Source organism: Passer domesticus, chromosome 5 (genome assembly GCF_036417665.1).
Source record: "Passer domesticus isolate bPasDom1 chromosome 5, bPasDom1.hap1, whole genome shotgun sequence".
Taxonomy (NCBI): Eukaryota; Metazoa; Chordata; class Aves; order Passeriformes; family Passeridae; genus Passer; species Passer domesticus.
This window is the reverse complement of record NC_087478.1, coordinates 74,865,066-74,882,679: the sequence shown is the minus strand read 5'-3', so window position 1 is coordinate 74,882,679 and position 17,614 is coordinate 74,865,066. Positions and strand designations below refer to the sequence as shown.

General features: G+C 39.8%; 1 protein-coding gene across 2 annotated transcripts in view; it reads right to left on the bottom strand.

The window, feature by feature from the left end:
* Nucleotides 1-17,614, bottom strand: part of LRP6 (LDL receptor related protein 6) — a 118,123-nt gene that overhangs the window by 97,231 nt on the left and 3,278 nt on the right. For both annotated transcript variants that reach the window (XM_064421103.1, XM_064421104.1), the window contains exon 2: nucleotides 5,886-6,279. In XM_064421103.1, coding sequence (XP_064277173.1) covers nucleotides 5,886-6,279 — 394 coding nt within the window. The remainder of the gene's footprint in view (nucleotides 1-5,885; nucleotides 6,280-17,614) is intronic.

The following is a 17,614-nucleotide window of genomic DNA, read 5'->3' as shown; positions in this document are numbered from 1 at the left end:
TACGGACATTCACAGGAAGGTTTGCAGGAGCTGGAAAGCACAGCTCTCAACTGATCCCCTCCACAGTCTTGTTTTCTAGTCCAAGAACTGAATGAAGCAGGTAGGGATGTAAGACTATTTTCAAACTTGCCTACAGCTAAAAGCATCTGCAACTTTGTTACATGAGTCTCTAAGAAAAATGTTTGTCCTGCACTAATCAATTCTGTGCACTCTGGTTTGATTTTTAGCAAGCCAAATCTCTCCCATCTCCTCCCACAAAGAAAAACCTAGGTAAAACACTACAAAATAAAGAAAATATATTAGCAAGTCTGTTCCTCTGAGTTCTTGGCAACCTCTGGCAGTAGGGTGAGGACAGGCAGACAGTGGCAGTAACATCTAAAACCAGCACAGCAAGATTTACAAGAGAGGTCACCTCTCCAAGTCCTCAATGTTTTAAGTATGTGGGTTTCTGGTTACCTTCCTTCACCTCCTCCTTTACACGAGGAGAAAAAAGATGATGAGGAAGAAACTAACATTTTGACCTGTGCAATAAAATGCACAGCTTTTACAATTTCTTTACAATTTCTGCATCTATCCAACATGGAAATATTCTAGCATAGGACTAGAAATTAGCACTATATGGACCATACATGACCAATCTCAAACAAACTTTGCAAAGTTTTGCCCAAGTTTTATGTCAATGAGATTAAAACTAAGCAAAAAAAACCCTAAAGAAAAACAACCCCCTAGAGTTAAAATTCAAGGCTATTACAGTAAATGAATAAGGTCTGCTCTTGTTCCCAGTAGCTACAAAGACCTTCATAGAGCCAAACTCCAAACAGCTTGTACTTGAGGAGCAAAGGGAGCTATAGCAGTTCTGGGGCAGGAGATGGCAAGGACATTCCAGATGTTGTGCCAGGCTCTTGGCAGTATAATCCTGGCCTGGGCAACCTTCTCTGCTCTGCTCCATGCCTGGAGATTAAAACCAACCAGTAGTGGAAAGAGTGACAGCAGAGCTGCATTTTAAATCTTCCCAGAGCTACATGCAGCCCCAAGAGGCAAGGTAGGCCACTCCTGGTGCAGTTTCATCAGGACAACCTCTGCAAAACTGTTGCAATCTTTAAGTAATGAAAAAGTATCTTGTGGTTTGTTTAATATCCCAGCTATTACCTGAATTTAGTGATGGATTTGCAATCATCATCATCTGATCAACAGAGCCTCCTTAGATGAAGAAAGATGAAATACACCTTTATAAAGCTCTGTACCATAATCATAGGAGTCTGCAGATTTCATATCACTTGCCTACATGTCACCTGTAAAACTTCAAAATTACCTCCTTGGTACACAGGCCAGGCTATACAGCAAACGTGCACTGATCTGTCACCTGTTAAACATTACTGTCAGCAGGGGAGCAGCAGAAACATTTCCAGTCAGAAATCATCTGCTCAAGGGAGAGGTGGCATCAAGCAAGAGAAGGTATGAAGCAAAGTCTTCAGTTATTTGCATTATTTTGGGAATTTACATCCAAAGTGCCATTTTATGTAATGTTAATTTGCCTGAAAACAAAAATATACTGTACAAGTGAATTTACTGAAAAATTCAGATTTTTTTTCATTTTTAAAATGTTTTTCCCCAAATCAAAGGTACTGTAACTATTAATAGAACTGTCCATTTCTCTTTTCTTATTCTGTTGTATAACATCTACCACTCAGCAAAAGTACTACCAGTTCCCACAAATCTTTTGTTGCAACGCTAAGAGGCAAGCCCTGTACTACTGCTGCTTTTGTGCTTGACATTCTCAGACACCAGTTTTCAACTTTCAAAAAACCAAAAGAAATAGGTCCATAAAAAAGTATATGTTCCCTGAAAATTTTGCATGAAAAAAAATGCAAGTCTGCTGGTGGAGGAGTACCCATTAAACCTGAAGATCTTCCCCAGCATTCAGAGCACTTCATCCAGAAATCAACTTCAGCTGCCATAAAAAGTGTTGTAGCTCTTTGTACTCTAATTCCATTCATTAACCAAAACCCTTTACAACCCCGAAGTTTTACAAGACCTTAACAATTAAGGTAACTCTATATAGTCACTTGATTTAAAACATGTACTGAAAAGCAAGCAATTAGTCACCACTTCTAGGAGACACTTAAAATTCCCTTTGTGGTGAACAATACACTGGAAGTGAGAAAAGCCAGCTCATTCTGATAGTGCTCCTTATGAAGAAAGTTGATTGTCTACAGGGTAATTTTTGGGGAATTGAAACTATGATAACAAAATCTTTACCATAAGGACAAAAGGGCTTTTCAAATTAAAAAGCAAAAATAAAAACATACCAACCCCCCCAACAGCAAAAAAGCCCAACACAACAAAAAAACAGCAGTACAAATATACAATACTTCACTTTAAAGCAGTACTTGCTCAATAATCTGGATATGCCTTTTTTAATCTTGAGTGCTGAAGCAGAAAAATCTCTTTACACTTGCTCAACTTTCATGTGAACTGCTCTTAAATACAATGCTCTCCTGCACTTGGTGACCTAACATCTGGTCTTCTCCTGGAAAAAGCCACCACTAAAGTGTCAGTGCTATCCCCAGCTGCAGATCTTATTAAAAAGGATCTTGTGTTTAACACCAGTCAGGAAAAGAGTTCCAGAAAGGATGGATAGGAACAAGGAGCCTTCCTGGAACCTGCCAGCTCATTTTAAAAGAAGGCCAAACTAACACCCCATTCCCCTCACCTTCATCTCAGGGCCCTTCTCTCTCCTGCTACACACAGAGTATTTTATTTATTCAGTATCAAGACAAGTGAAACAAGGAAGTTGTAGTGTATGAACACGAGCAATGAGAAGCTGAAACCTCAGAATGCTCATAGCAGATGGCCAGTGAGAATACAGATGTTTCAGATTTTAATGCCTTCCCACAATAAGTAAAAAAAAACCAAACAAACAAACAAAAAAAAAACCAAAACAAAAAAAAAAACAGACTTGGCTCTGTGCCTCAGTTACCAAATAAGAAATATTTTCCATTAGTAAATCCAATGCATTTCTTATTACTGATAACAGACATGGGAACCAAGTCTAACTTTACTCCAATATCTCAGTTACACACAGAACCTCACACACAATCACCTGATGGTTTTGGCAGTGAAGTAAAGGCTGCCCAAAGCACTCATTCTTTAATGCCTGAACTGTTTCTGTAATGTGCTCTGAAAGAGCCCAATGACATTCCTCCAAAGCATCACAGCACCAAGCAGCGACCTTCACAACCCTGGAGTATCCTACAGCAGCACTTGTGAGGAAGACCAGAGCACTGGTGAAACATTTAAATTTTACTAAATTTCACTGTTGTGGGACACTTCCAATAAAATGCATTATTCATCACTATGTATCTCTGCTAGTTTATACTGTTAACATTTCATTCCCATGTAGGCATTCTCATGTTTTCAGCAAGACAGATACATTTAATAAACATACATCCAACCCCAGAAAAGACTAATAGTTTGGGACTTATATCAGCGTTCAGCTTTTTCATTTAACACTTGATACATCCTATGTTAGATAAACTATTTCTCACAATTTAACTTTGATGAAACACTAAGGTCATCTTTACCAATTAGATCAGTGTAAGTTTTGCTGCTAAATTATTTATTTTCATGAATTGAAATTTAGAAAATCTGAAACAAACATCATCTGAGCATAATAGGAGGTGGATTAGACTGTGGGAAAATGTGAGGGGGTTTGCTTTTCCAGGTTTCATATTTTATTAACTGCTCTTACAATTTTTTTTCTGGCTTACTCCTACCCCTATTTGCCAGGCAACATCTTGAAACCAAAAGACAATTACAGGACTAAAAAAATTGTAAATACTAGTGCAAGAAACATCCATACAAGAACAGTTTGGGGAATTATTTTTCTTTTTAAATTTACATCTCTGTGCTCATGTCACCCTTCCACCTATATTTCAAACTTTGGAGGCAGTTCTGAAATGTAACCAAATTTATTAAAAGCTGAAAGGTTTTCTGCTATAAAACTGCATGTGAGAACTGCAATTTTTGCACCTGCAGTATGGTAAACCAGGAAGTGGACTGCTGCATTACGCTCTTAAAATATACCTTTCACATAACAACTTAGAAAGCAACCTTCAAAAATTTGGAAGAAAGAAAATATTTTGTCCTTGAATAACAGCTGTTGGAAGGATTTTTTTTGCTTTGGTTAGAGGAGTTTTTTTTTGAGTTGGGGAAGGTGATTTGGTGTTTGCTTTTTTTTTGCTTGTTTTGGTTTAAATTTCAGCATATTTTTAGGAGCATTTACTCCTACTGCTTTAACAGATCATCAGTATGGAAAATGTTACAGGTTTGCTTTAGTTTTCACCTATTTCATTTTTCTTCTTGTATTTTCCTCTTGCTCTAAAGTATTAAGAAAAAGTAAGGAGTATGAAACATGAAGCTGGGATTGCTGAGCATACTACTCTGCACGTTCAGAAAATACAAACACTGTTCTAAAAAATTACCAACTGGCTCCACAACAGCTTTACTCCTAACCTACAAGAATCTCATTCTCTCTGGTTACAAAGCCACTTTAAATGTATGCCTCCTTCCTTTTTCTCTCACTTTCAGGATGGTGGGTAGAAAAGACATGAACATTACACTTTCCTTACACCCTTAAAGGGTTTTAGAATCTAATAAAATACATCTAACACTATCATTGCCTCCAATTTACAAGTTGCAAATACATGGAAAAAACATACATCCGTATTTTTGTTATTTCCAAAGCTCGAAATATAGTTACAGGAAAATAAACAGATCTTCTGTTTGTCAAACAATTGTCACAGAACTATTGGAACTGTAGAAGAAAATACTCAAGATGTAGTGCTTCTATGAAGTTCAGGAAAGAAGCCATGAGTTGCAGAGATTTTCTTCTTTTGGAGGAAAAAAAGCCAAACAAAAATTATAATGCAAAGAAATGGCAAGCAGTGAAACACAACCCTCATCTTTCCAAAGAAACAAGGCACTAATTTGTCACACCCCAGAAAAGAGTTGGCTGAAAAACATATGTGAAGTGGCAGTACAGTAGATTAGCTTGCTTGTTCAAGGAAAAAAAAATACAGTAAGAACTTGTTCTATACTACAGTTATAAAATATTTTCAAAAGGTTACACAGCACCAAGGATATTCCATTAGTATTCCACTTTGGCTCTCCCAAACACTTTGTCACAGATTATTGCCTTTGGGGTAACCTCAAGCCAGCAACATCACCAAAACTGCACTGAATTTTCCATTGTTGGCAGACGCTGCTTTGTCCCAAGAACAGAGCAAAAAGAGCCACATCCAGGGACTCAAATGGGAGCTGAGGATACAACATCAGTTCTAGAAGGAGCTGAGACAAAAACACAGGATTTGTAAAACAGGAGTTCCCCCAAGGGTGGGGAAAGGAGCCCCTCTTGTAAATTTTCTGATTAAACTTCAAAACACATCTCAAGTTGTTATTAATACAGTATATTGACTTCTCCCATTTCTTCAGTTGCTTCAATAAAGCATGAATATCAACAGTGAATAAAGCTCCAAAAAATTTCATTTCCTGACACGTCAGAGATGTACAAGCCTGTCTGTTCACAGGCAGCTGACACAGCTTTTTAAGGAAAGCATATTTTACTTTTAGGCTAAAACTTCTCCATTTCTGCTAATCTTCTGCACTACAGCCAAACTAAGTTTCTAGTACTGTTTCCTAAAGTCTGATGATTCCTGATTGTTCACAAACCAATACGAATGGAACTTCACAAGTCTGCAAAGCACACCGATAGAAAGAAATGATGCAAAATGGCTTAGGATAATTGACAACAGCATTTGAAATCATTCAACAAACAAGAAATAGTAAAAATTTTGATATTTGTAACTATTTTTAAAAAGACTTACCCTCTTGCAGGATCTAAGGCAATCGCTCTGGGTTGATCCAATTCTTGCCAAAACAAAACTTTCCTCAGCGATCCATCTAAGTTAGAAACCTCAATCCGATTTGTCTCCGAATCTGTCCAGTACAACTTCTCCCCCAGCCAGTCACAGGCCAGCCCGTCGGGCGACAGCAGTCCGGAGACGACCACGTTCTGCACGCTGCCGGATTTGTTGAACTCCGTCCGTTTGATGGCCTCCTCGCTGACATCGCTCCAGTAAATCAGGCCCTTGAGGAACACGAAGTCCACGGCGGCCGCGTCCTCCAGGCCCCCCACGATCACCGTGGCGTTCTCCTTGCCGTGGGCAGCGTCCACCAGCCGCAGATCCCGGCGGTTCGCGTACAGCAGCAGCGGGGCAGCTGGGACACAAACGGGGACACACGGACAGGGGTGTTAGCATCGCTCGTGTCCAGCACAGCCTGCGCTCTGGTGGTGTGCCAGGTCATCGGTAGCTACAGATTTAAGAGTATCTTTACAAAATTAAGAAATACTGGAGAGCCATTTTGAGGTTTGACTAAAAAGCACCGACTCAAACCTTTTCAACTTGGTTACAAGCCTTCGTAATGGGCAGCTCACTATGCTGGGTTGTGCATTATTAAAATAACATTAAAGACAAGGCAGAGAACAAAGAAAATGGAGGTTTGAAGTGCCCAAATGACACTGCTCTGTAGAGAAGGATCAGAAAGACAAGAGTAAAGCAGTTTTTAAAGCACTCAGTACTGGCTCACCTGAGCAAGGATAGAATTCAGTAACATACACCTCACCCCTATAGAAACATAATTCATGTCAAGCTATCAGAGCCACCTGCATGTCAATATTCCCTGAAATTATGTATCTCAGACATTTTACATACATAAAAATACAAAATTCCTTGAAATGTTGGTTTAGAGCGTTGAAGGTAGTAGGAGGAGGTAGGGAGAAAAATAATTCCACAGGAATGGACAACACAGTTCTTTCAAACTCAGCTCTGTCAGTCCTGCTTAGTTCTCTAACACAAAGCCTTCATTTTATATGCTTTATTTGCTTACCCTGTCAGTTTGCACAGTCTGTATATTTTTCATAACACCTAAGATGACTAATGTAAAGCAGTAACCATGAAAAAAGACAGCTTCTTAAATGTAATATGCCTGCTTAATTGTCTTTAACCACAAGCTATATATAGCATTATGAAAATTCCAGCCTCATTCCTACTTCAACAGAAGGCTCAGAAAAATACTACATTTGTATAAGGCAGACAATGACACCCTTTAAAACCCACTACCAGAAAACATTTCTACCTTTCCCTGCATTTACTCTGAAACTGTAGCACTAGAGCTCTACAGAGGCATTTAGATCTATAAATGCTCCTTTACCTGTCATCACACAGATTTCACAGGGATGTTGCAGATTTTATTCTTCAGCATAGGTGGGCACTTCAAATGTGCAGCAGGACGGATATCCTAACCAAAAGGTCAAAATTTACAAAGCCAAGGACATGCATGGCTCAATAATGTCAAGGGCCACACTGGAAGAAAAGAAACAGTTCCCTGTATGCCAAACTCACACTGAAACTGGAAATACTCACAGACTTCAGCAAATTCAAAAGCTGGTTTGCAAGATCGGAATACTCCCCTCATTATCACAAAACAATCTCTCAAAGACCCTTTCACATGTGACTTGGGAGAAGCTGAAAGAACTAACAATGTTCCTTCATCTACCTGCAATTGAATGAGTTCTATATATGTTTTGGGGTGGTGGGAGTTTTGTTGGTTTTTAAGAAAACTGAATTGCTTCGACTGTCATCCTGAATTTAGAAACACTGAATATAACTTGATTTATGCTGAACTTTAGATAGAACAAGGGAGGGGTGAAACTTTGTTGGTTATAATAATACCAAACTTGTATTTGTATTCCCTTCTCCAGTAAGCAATTTTTTATTGTGGAAAAAACCATGCAAATTTAGAGATTATCTCCCCATGGAGAAGGGGTAAACTCTTTAAAATTAGATGGAGAATCTTTATATTAAGAACTTATTATTAACTTACTTTGCTATCTCCCTCCCTTCCTTGCATAATTTCCCACGCCCTAAGGTTGAAAATTAATTACAGTACATTTTCTTGAAGGGCAGATTGCTTATGAAGACCACATGTTTCAGAAGAAAGCATTCAATCAACTGCAAGGTGTAAAAATTTGTAGTACAATAAAAACCTTTACTTTTTAAAGCCTGCCTACAACTGTAACCTGAAAACTCTAGTTAACAGCCAGCTCAGTGTCATCTAGTGCACACAGGAGTGTGCAGCCAGCTGGCACAGCTTTCTCTAGTAAGACAGCGTGCCCAGCGCTTGGAGAGAAGTAAATCCACACACCAGTGAGTACCAACTTCATTGGTATGTGCACCATGGAGCACCCATGCACACACATGCACTGAACTGGAACGCCAGGGAATGAGCCAGGCCTGGAGGCACTGCTGAGCCCAGAGCCCCGCTGCAGAGGTCACCACTCCCTGCTGCAGCTCACACTGGCTCAGCAGACAAACACCTCTGCATCCCTGAGACAGCCGAGCTCAAGGACAACTCAGGAGAAAGACAGCTTCATTTAGGATGTGGAGCTTCATGCAGATTGATACAAAGCCCCAACTTGTAACACATTCCAAAGGGCTGGCAGATGAGCGTGTTAAGCTTTCCAATTTGTTGCGAAATTCAGGAATGAATCCTGCATCACCAAAATAATAAAAACCAGGTTGGCTCCCCACAGCCTCCAGCCCTTCCCAGAACACACTAAGGCTTCAATGGGCTATAAAACCCAGTTACTGAAGTTGGCAGCATTAGGACCGAGTATCATCTCTGCTTTTACTTCACCCAGGCAGCAATGCCAGGAGCAAAATTGTGCCAGAAGATCCCACCCTGTCCCAGCTTCGAAAGCACAGGAGATGGCCTTCTTGAATAATGAAGTTATGAACTGTGCTAATAACCTGGGAAGAAGTCCAAGAGCATTCCCTTTCAAAGCTGGGCAGCTATTTGGCAGTTAAGTTATAATGGGCCAAAAAGATATAATTCAGATTTTAAGAAGCTGAACTCTTCACATGTTTTTATTTCTCTAACATAATATAGACATAATAACAAAATATAGTGTAACTACAACAAACTACAATACATTGAAGAGAAGCACATATTCTTGAAAGATAAAAACACCTATCCTGGAAATCAAGAACCAAAATACTAATGAATATAACTATGTCCTCTGAGAGGTCTACATGCAGGTAATTCTGCTAATTAGAGTACCCAATACAGAGTAAGACTTATGCTTAGTTAGAAACAAAAGGATTTTTTTGTATCCACTACCAAGAAAAAAATGTTTCCTTAAAGAACACAAAAATTACAAAAACTCAAGTTCAACACATTTCAACTGCAACAAAAACAATTTACATGGTAAGAAACTTCTGCCAGTAGTGGTCACTGAGCCTCTAACTGTTTCTTAACTCCAATATTCAGGTAAGACCTTTCCTAAGTTTACCACATGCAGTATTAAAGTCCAGACTTTAATATCTTTTATCTGGACTTTAATTATCTTTTCTGCCTTACTTCTACAACTAGAATTCTACCAGCATCCTTCTTCCCACCGCCAAACTCCAGTTCTTACACCACGTATTTCTCTTGGCTGCAACTCCTGTGTCTCTTACTGAAAGTTACTAATCCCCAGGACACCCAAGTCTGCTTTCCCTTGCACTTGTTTACTCAAGTCTTGCTTGGTACATCTGACTTATGGGCATCTGTTACAGGCATAAAAATGCTGCTGCCCACAGGATGCAAAGTGATGAACCAAGATAAAATGAGCACTTTACCAGCTAAAAAGGATTTTTGATCTTTTCGCTGTTTCAGTGGCAATTTTGAGCTATCAGAATTTGTCATGCTTTTCTTTAACTAGTCCAGTGGCCTTTTCCACAAATTCCCACTTTTTCCTTTCTACCATCAGTGATCAGGACAGCTCTGGGTGCCATGAAGCGAGGGCAGTGCTACCTTCAACATGCTCATTCTCTTCCACTGGCATGGAGTTAAGCCTGGCTAAAACAATTAGCACACACTCATTTCCCCCAAATCCTTTTTTCTCAGTCCCAAACCCCAGCAATACTATTCCACCCCCTCCCTCAGTTAAGGGCCCCCTCCCAAGCTGATTCAAATCACTACGTCAGCAGAAGGTTTGACTGGGTTAGCAAGTTGAATCAACTCAAGAAGTGGTTCAGCAAACTCCAAAGCTGATATAAGGCGAGCAGCAGGGAGCTGGAAGGGGGAGCAGCTCTCCCCCCTCCACTGGCAGCCTGCTGTATCTGCTCAAGATGCTGCTGCAGCCATCTCCTTTCTCCCAGCTTCACTTCCAGCTGTTGGTTCCCAACCTTTCTTTTGCGTTGGCTCCAGCACTTGTCCCATGCCACAATGCAGGTGAGACAATGCAGGGAGCTAAACCAGCAGAAGGCTACTGAGCTCTCCCCATCACCTGCCAAAAAGCAATTTTTAGCCAGCCATCATCCAGAATCAGTTCAGACCAAAAAAATCAAATCAATATAAGCAGTAGCACAGCAGGGAAAGGAAGGACTCCATCAGCTTTGACTAATTAGCTGAACCAGTTCCTCATGAACCTCCAGTTAAGGAACAGGACTCGCAGCAGAGGTGGCCACTGATAAGTTGTGGCAACCTGCCATAGAATCACAGTGTGGATAGCACTGAGCAGCTGACATTGTAGAAAGAAATATCCATGTTGAAGTCATGGGAAGAAACCCCCTGGATTGTCACACTGAAAGATGATGTCATTGAGCTGGGAAGAGAATACTCCCCATCTTTTAAAAGTTTTGCTGAAGAACTCTGAGTGTCTAAAGTGCCAAGCACAATGCTATGAGGACAGCAAATGTGAGGCTGGAGAGGAGACAGAGATGAGATGTACCAAACAAATATGTGCTGACCTGGATGAGACACAGTAAGCAAGGACTCCAAATGCCTTGACAGAATGACAATGCATTCGCCTTCAGCTCACAAGAGAAGGAAAAGCTGAGAACTGGACATAGATAACCAGCAAAGAACATTAATTACAACCTCCCTAAAACAAATCAATACACAAAACTCCTTGTATGCAATACAATATCCATCCCCAAGATGTCCCAGAGAGAACCAACTAAGGAAAGGTTTCTGGACTGGCACAAGGACTCTGGAGCAATCAGTTGTGAGGACTGTCCCTTCACTCCCTGGGTTTCAAATTTCTTCATCACTGCTCATGCTTCTAAGAAATTCTGTATATTTATTTTCTGCAAATGTTTGAGTTTTGCTGCTCAGTTTGGAGAAGCAAGAATGAAAAGATTGAGGTAGCATTGGGAATAAAGCCTGGGAGACTTGTATCAAATAAGAAGAGAGACAATTTGAAAATTAACATAAATTTTTCCAAACAGCAGGGAGCCAGCCTCAAGAAACTTATACAGAGATGGTTTATATTTTCAAGCAAACAATAAAATCACCAGGAAATACATAAGAGTTTTAAAGCACAGCAAGCAACAGGCCAGGATTTTGCACCTAGTTCTCTGTCACAATGCTTTTCCAGTTTTTTCTACACAGGACACAATTCCATATATTTTTAAAAATAAAGATAATTAACTGACTTACTAATGCCCACCATTCCTCTTTCAGTGTGAACAGAGAGCACTCTTCTCTGTGAAACTCCTTATTCTCATAAATATACTTGCAGGACACAGCAGGCAACCAGGAATTTAGTAAACAAGCATAAGGCAGCCCAAACTTGGCAGAAAGGGATTTTTCTCCTCTTTTCAGCTAACCCTAAATATATTCCTCAAGCTATGGCAACTCAAAAGGTCACAGGAGCAGCAGGCCAGTGAAGGACATGAGTAGCCATATCAGTGCAACAGCAAAGACACCAAGCTAGGCAACAACAGCATTTGAATTCTGCATCAAACTTTACTGTTTTCAGGCCTTTGGCCAGACACTAGCCTTACAGACCAAGACATCCTGCAGGACTAGCTGGTACAGAAGCAGTAAGTCATCCTTTATCCTGCTAAATGCAGGGAAAAAAATTACCTTACTAAAGATAGAAGGATGGACACATGAGAATGAGAGGAGAAAAAAAAAAAAGAAAAAGAACTTCAGGAAAGAATAGATATACCAAGTCCAGGTATAAAAAGCCAATAGACCTGCCAGATTATAGCCAAAGCTACTCATGACTGAAATACACCATGAAGTTACAGGCAAAAAACCTTCTGAATAGCAGGTATCACCTGCCAAATCATCCTGCTGGCAACAGAGCCATACAGCAGGATTACCAGAGTGTGGCTCTTCTCAGTGCTAGGTAGCACACTCACACAGATCTTTTGTCCACCTTTCTGTAACATGGAGTCCCCTGTTCTGAAGTTCTTTTGATTGCACTCTCATGGGGGTGGAACACTTTAGCTCTGACATTTTTTTAACTTTATATTCTGAATCTACCTGGCTGAGAAGAGGATGAGCAGAGAGCTGATGCATCATCTTGCAGCTGCACTGCCATGAAACACTACCACCTTCTTCCATGACCCTTCTGGTTACAGAGCAGCAGCAAAATAAAGGTGACCCAGCACTTTGCAGGGCAAACTGCAGGCTATGGAAAGCAGGAAGGCTCCTTAGGGATGTGCAATCAAGTACTTCCGTGACCCACATTCATGTCTGCAGAACTTCAACATTATACAGCTCATTTTCTCAGGTGTCCTCATAATCTTCCTTCAACACTCTTTCAGCCTCTCAGACAGTTGTCAGAATAACACACAGTGCTGCAGATGAAGTCATACCAGTTCCACACTCATTGGCAATACCTCCCCAGTTCTACAGGCAACACCCATGTTTAAATCGACACAATCTGTTTAATGAAAATGTTAAGTTAGCAAGCACCTCTGCTGCTGCAGAAAAGTCTTGTTTGGCTGCAGCACTGAGACTCCCACATCTCAGCAGGGATGCTATTCTGCAATCTAAACTAAGCACTGTGGAGACAGGGAGGAGAATTGCATCACACTGAAACAAAACACTGCCCTTCGCACCTTCTGGCATCACCTTTCCCTACAGTGCTTCTAACAGTGAGAAAACAAGCCAAAAGCCTTGATCATATTCCTCAGGACGCTGAAGCTGAGTCCCTCCACTGCAGGACAGCACCGAGACACAACGCTGCGGTGCTGGGACAGCTGGAGCCCATTTCCCAAATTCTAGGAAGGCTAAAGACCACAAGACACCCTTTGTACACCCTGGCAAGCTGAGGTGGGAATGCCCCAAGGTTTGCTGCTACTCTGGAGCAATTTCAGCTCATGATGTGTTCCAGCCTAAAGAGCTCACGTTTGAGGGTGCACATCCAGTCAGGAATGGCCTGGAGTGTTACTCTGTCACTCCCACCAGCTCACTCTCCTCCTCTGCTGGAGTGTAACCCAAGCACATGGGAACAGCCCAAGCCATGGGGTCTTACCCCAGCTGCTCCTAGTTCCACATGGATCAAAGAATTCCCACCCTCAACAGCAGAACGCTTCTGACAAACAAGGCCTTTCTCCACACTGACAAGAAGCTCAGAGGCAATGAACTACTCTCAGATGAATTTTCCAACAATTTATCCAAGGTTGCACACCAGTCTAAATGATACTCAAAAAACATTTCCTGAAGTGTGTCAGTTTGTCTCACCAGGTAAAAACCAAATCAAAACAGCTTATTTCTTCTGTTTTGAGGCTGGATTTTTTTGTTAGTTTAGATTTTTTAAGCACTATCAGGAACACAGAATTTAGCACAAAAGACCCCAGTTTGAATTAATAGTTATGGACTATTTTTAATGGGTAAGGAAAGATGAGCACATACTTCAATAATTTTGAGAACTATTGGACATTTAACTTTCATTTTGTGAAAAAACTGTTGTAGCATACTTTTAACTCACATGCTTTTAATATTCCAGCACTATTAATGTCAAATGTTCAACAGGCTTATATTAGATGCAATGACACATAGGAAAAAAACCAAACAACACACACACACATATATGCAGGATCCCTTGGAAAAGGTGAACGGCCTTGTCTTTTTCAAATTGAATGGGACTCATTTGTGGAAATTCAAAAGGAAAACAAATAAATCCATAAACACAAAACCAACTGACTTGAAATTACATTACTCATTTTAGCACTACCTACAGGGTAAAAGGGTAACTGCTAAGATGCAGTTAAGTTTTTGAGTTATAAGAACATCACTGCATTTTCTAAATGGACATAATAAGACTCAAGGTCTTATAATTTGTAGACCTTATAAAATACAAGGTCTACAAATTCCTCCTACTCTATTATTCTTATTATTTTTTCTCTATTAATCTATGTGTGGACAAGAGGACTCTTGTATTTCCAAACTGTTAATATTTTAATTAATAGTAATACTATAAGTAGGAGTTTTATTCCCTGCTTTGACAGAACTAAGGGAACAAAGTTTAAAATTCTGTAACACCTTAAATTTCTGTTATTTTCCACAGGAAAGTTATCTTTAGCTTCCAGAATTCCAGCAAACATATCAGCTACTTTCTATAAGCCTGAACTCTGACAATGGACAGAGGACAATCTTTGTTATTAAGGAATTCTGGAGGCACAAATGGTTTAAAACCCCAGTGCACTACATACAAAATGTATTTTTCCTCTGAGAACTAACTGGGCAGAGAGGGGAGGAATAACAGGAAAAATATAAAGGTATCATAGAGAAGAAAACAAACCATTTTTGATTATGCAAAATTATATAGCTAGTTGATTAAAATTTTCTGTCTCAAATATGATTACTTTTCAAATTGGACATCAAGAACTCACACATGGCCCTCATAAACAGAATTAAAACTATAATCCCATTATTGCTGCATTGATTATATCACAAGGGAGTAATTCTATTTAGGTAATGTGATCCTGTAACAAGATACTAAAAAAATCTGTACGAATGTTGCCATTTTCCATGTCTGTTTATACTAAAAACATTTCCTTATTGTTCTCTCCTTATAAATACTGAAGCTCAAAAAGCATTCCAGCTTTTAAACTAACATGCTTCTATCTCCAAGTAGTTTATAATATTTTGCAAAGGAAACAAAGTTTTACTAACTAAAGCATTGCCTCTTTTAACCTAGACTTTGAATGGTTAGTTTCTTAAGTCTATTAAGAATAAGGTATTACAGACAAAGGTATTAACAGTATTCCCATTCTATTCATAGACTGGTATGTTTGACTCCATTTCAAAATTGGTGGGGAACTGTTCCAGCTACATGGAAATTGAAAGGTCTGCAGCAAGATAATAATGAGACAAAAACCCCACCCTATTTTCATAACCATTTCACCAGAGACTATATCAAAAAGCAGAAAGGACAAGAAGATCATTTCTACTTGCAAATGCAAGCACTGTGCTCTGAGTAAGTTAGTCCATGTGGAGCAAACAGCAAGCCTTTCACATTGTGAATGTCCTGACATAAATATTTATAAATTACAAGGATATCTAGAGAGTTTAATGAAGGCTCTCTATGTCAGCTTGCCTGGTAAATACATAAATTGGAAAAGGTTGATTCATATTTAGGGTGTCAATACCCAGCATTTATGTGTAATCTGTTAAAGATCCAAAGCTTTCCCCTTTCAAGCCTTGGACAATTACCACAAAAGAATGACACAGCCTCTTTGTTTGGAGCACTGTGCATTCTGTAACTCTGCAAGTGGTACATACTCGAAGCCACACCTGATGTGTGAGCTGAAAACCTACAGGTTATTAGGAGAGCACATACTTCAGTCACTGAACAGCAATTACACTTTGGAAGAGTCATCACTACAAAGTGCTTGGCACAGAAGGAGTGCAACCACTGCTGCTGGCTCATCCCAAACCTCATGTGCACACACCAACAGTCACCCTTGCTGAGCCACAGCATTTAAAACTCGAGGACTCAGTTTTAGGTGGGGAGCACCACTTGTGAACACGAACAGACCGTCCCTGAAGCCTGCAGGGCAGCTGCATCCCCATCCACATCTTTCTCAGCAACTTACTGGTACAAGTCCATCTGAGGGAAACTCCTTATCAACCTAAATTGTGCCCCAAGCTCTCAGGTGAGGGGGATGAGGCATGAGGGCTCCCCAGCAGGAGAACTGGAGCAGGCTCCCAGACACAGCAGAGCCACCAGCTCAGCCAGAAGCAGGAGTGTGCCACAAAGCTTCAGTTCCAGCTGCATTTCTGGCACCACCCAGCAGTAATGTGGACCCCTCCCTTCAGTACAAGGAGCTTTGGAAGATGGCACCAGCAAAGCAACCCAAGTATTTAACATTTCTTAGGAAATTAACGAGGTTAAATATGTTGGGGACAAAGAATATAGTATTTAAGTCTGCAGACTTGCTGCCAAAGGAGATGAATGGTGACAAATCAGAAACTGAGTCCAGTTTCTCCCCGTTTTCCTGCCCTAGCCCACTCCCACAGAGGGAAGTAAAAACATCTTCACTCTAGTTAGTTTAAACTAAAAAGTAAATCCCACATTATATGCACTGCAGCAGATATTTTTGAAGGTGGCATTTTTGAAATGTGACATCATCATCATAAAGGTGAATTACACATGTCCAAAGGAATCAGATTTCTCCAGCTCCCAAAGATAGAGCTTGAAAGGCTCCTATATGCCCAATCCTTAAAAAAAAAAACCAAAACAAAAACAAAACCCTCCTACATAGTCTATAGCTTATAGCCAAATTCCTTACCTAGAACTCTGGGAATGCAGACTGAAGCAACTCTCTAGGGAAAAAGGAAACACGAGTACAGTTCATGCCCCTCTAATCAGTATTGCTGTGAAACAAAAACAAAGCTTTCCACCTGAATGCCTTCATATAACTCATGCTGAAGGATACAAGAAATCCTCTACATGCATATACCTCTGACCAGACCTCCCCAACATCTTCAGAACTTCCCTATATCTTGCCAAAAATGCTACTTTACCTTACCTCCAAGGCAGTAAAAATTGTTATCAAACTTTTTAAGTCCTAATTTTTCAGTTTTAAATAAATGCTAAAGCAATCTGATGATAACTAAACTGTATCACAGAGACGCAATTGAAAAAACTGTAAAATTAATAGTGGGTTTTGGAACACCTTAGATCACACTAATTTTAGATTATTCTATGAAAAGATGAAAGAGGAAAATGTCAGACAAGGGCACACTGATTTCTGAGGAATCATACAATGAAGGAACAAGACTAGAAAATGATTGATTCAAGCTTGGGTGAAGAAATAGACCATGATTATTAAAAAAAAAAATTTCCAAGTCTTACTGTCATAGTATTGTACAGTCTCTAGGTGAAGAGACCCTTCACCTGAATGCAAAAACATAGCTCTACCTGGAAATGCCACACTTGGTCTCCAGCCTGAGTGCTTCAGGAGTAAAAACCTATTCTTTATCCCCTTCTCTGACTTCTGGCAGAAAAATATGCACAGGCACCACCAAAGTTTAGCAAAGTTTCAAACACATCACTGCTTAGCAAAGTTTTGAACATTAAACTCCTCTAAACAACATGCAAATGGATCTATCTTAAAAAAAAAAAAAAAACAAAATAAAACCACAAAAAAAAAGGATCTGTTTATGAGAACAGAAACAATGGATTAAAATAAATTGAAATAGTAATAATATTACAACAATAATAATGGATTCAAACAAACTCTCTTCTGAACTCTAGGAAAACATA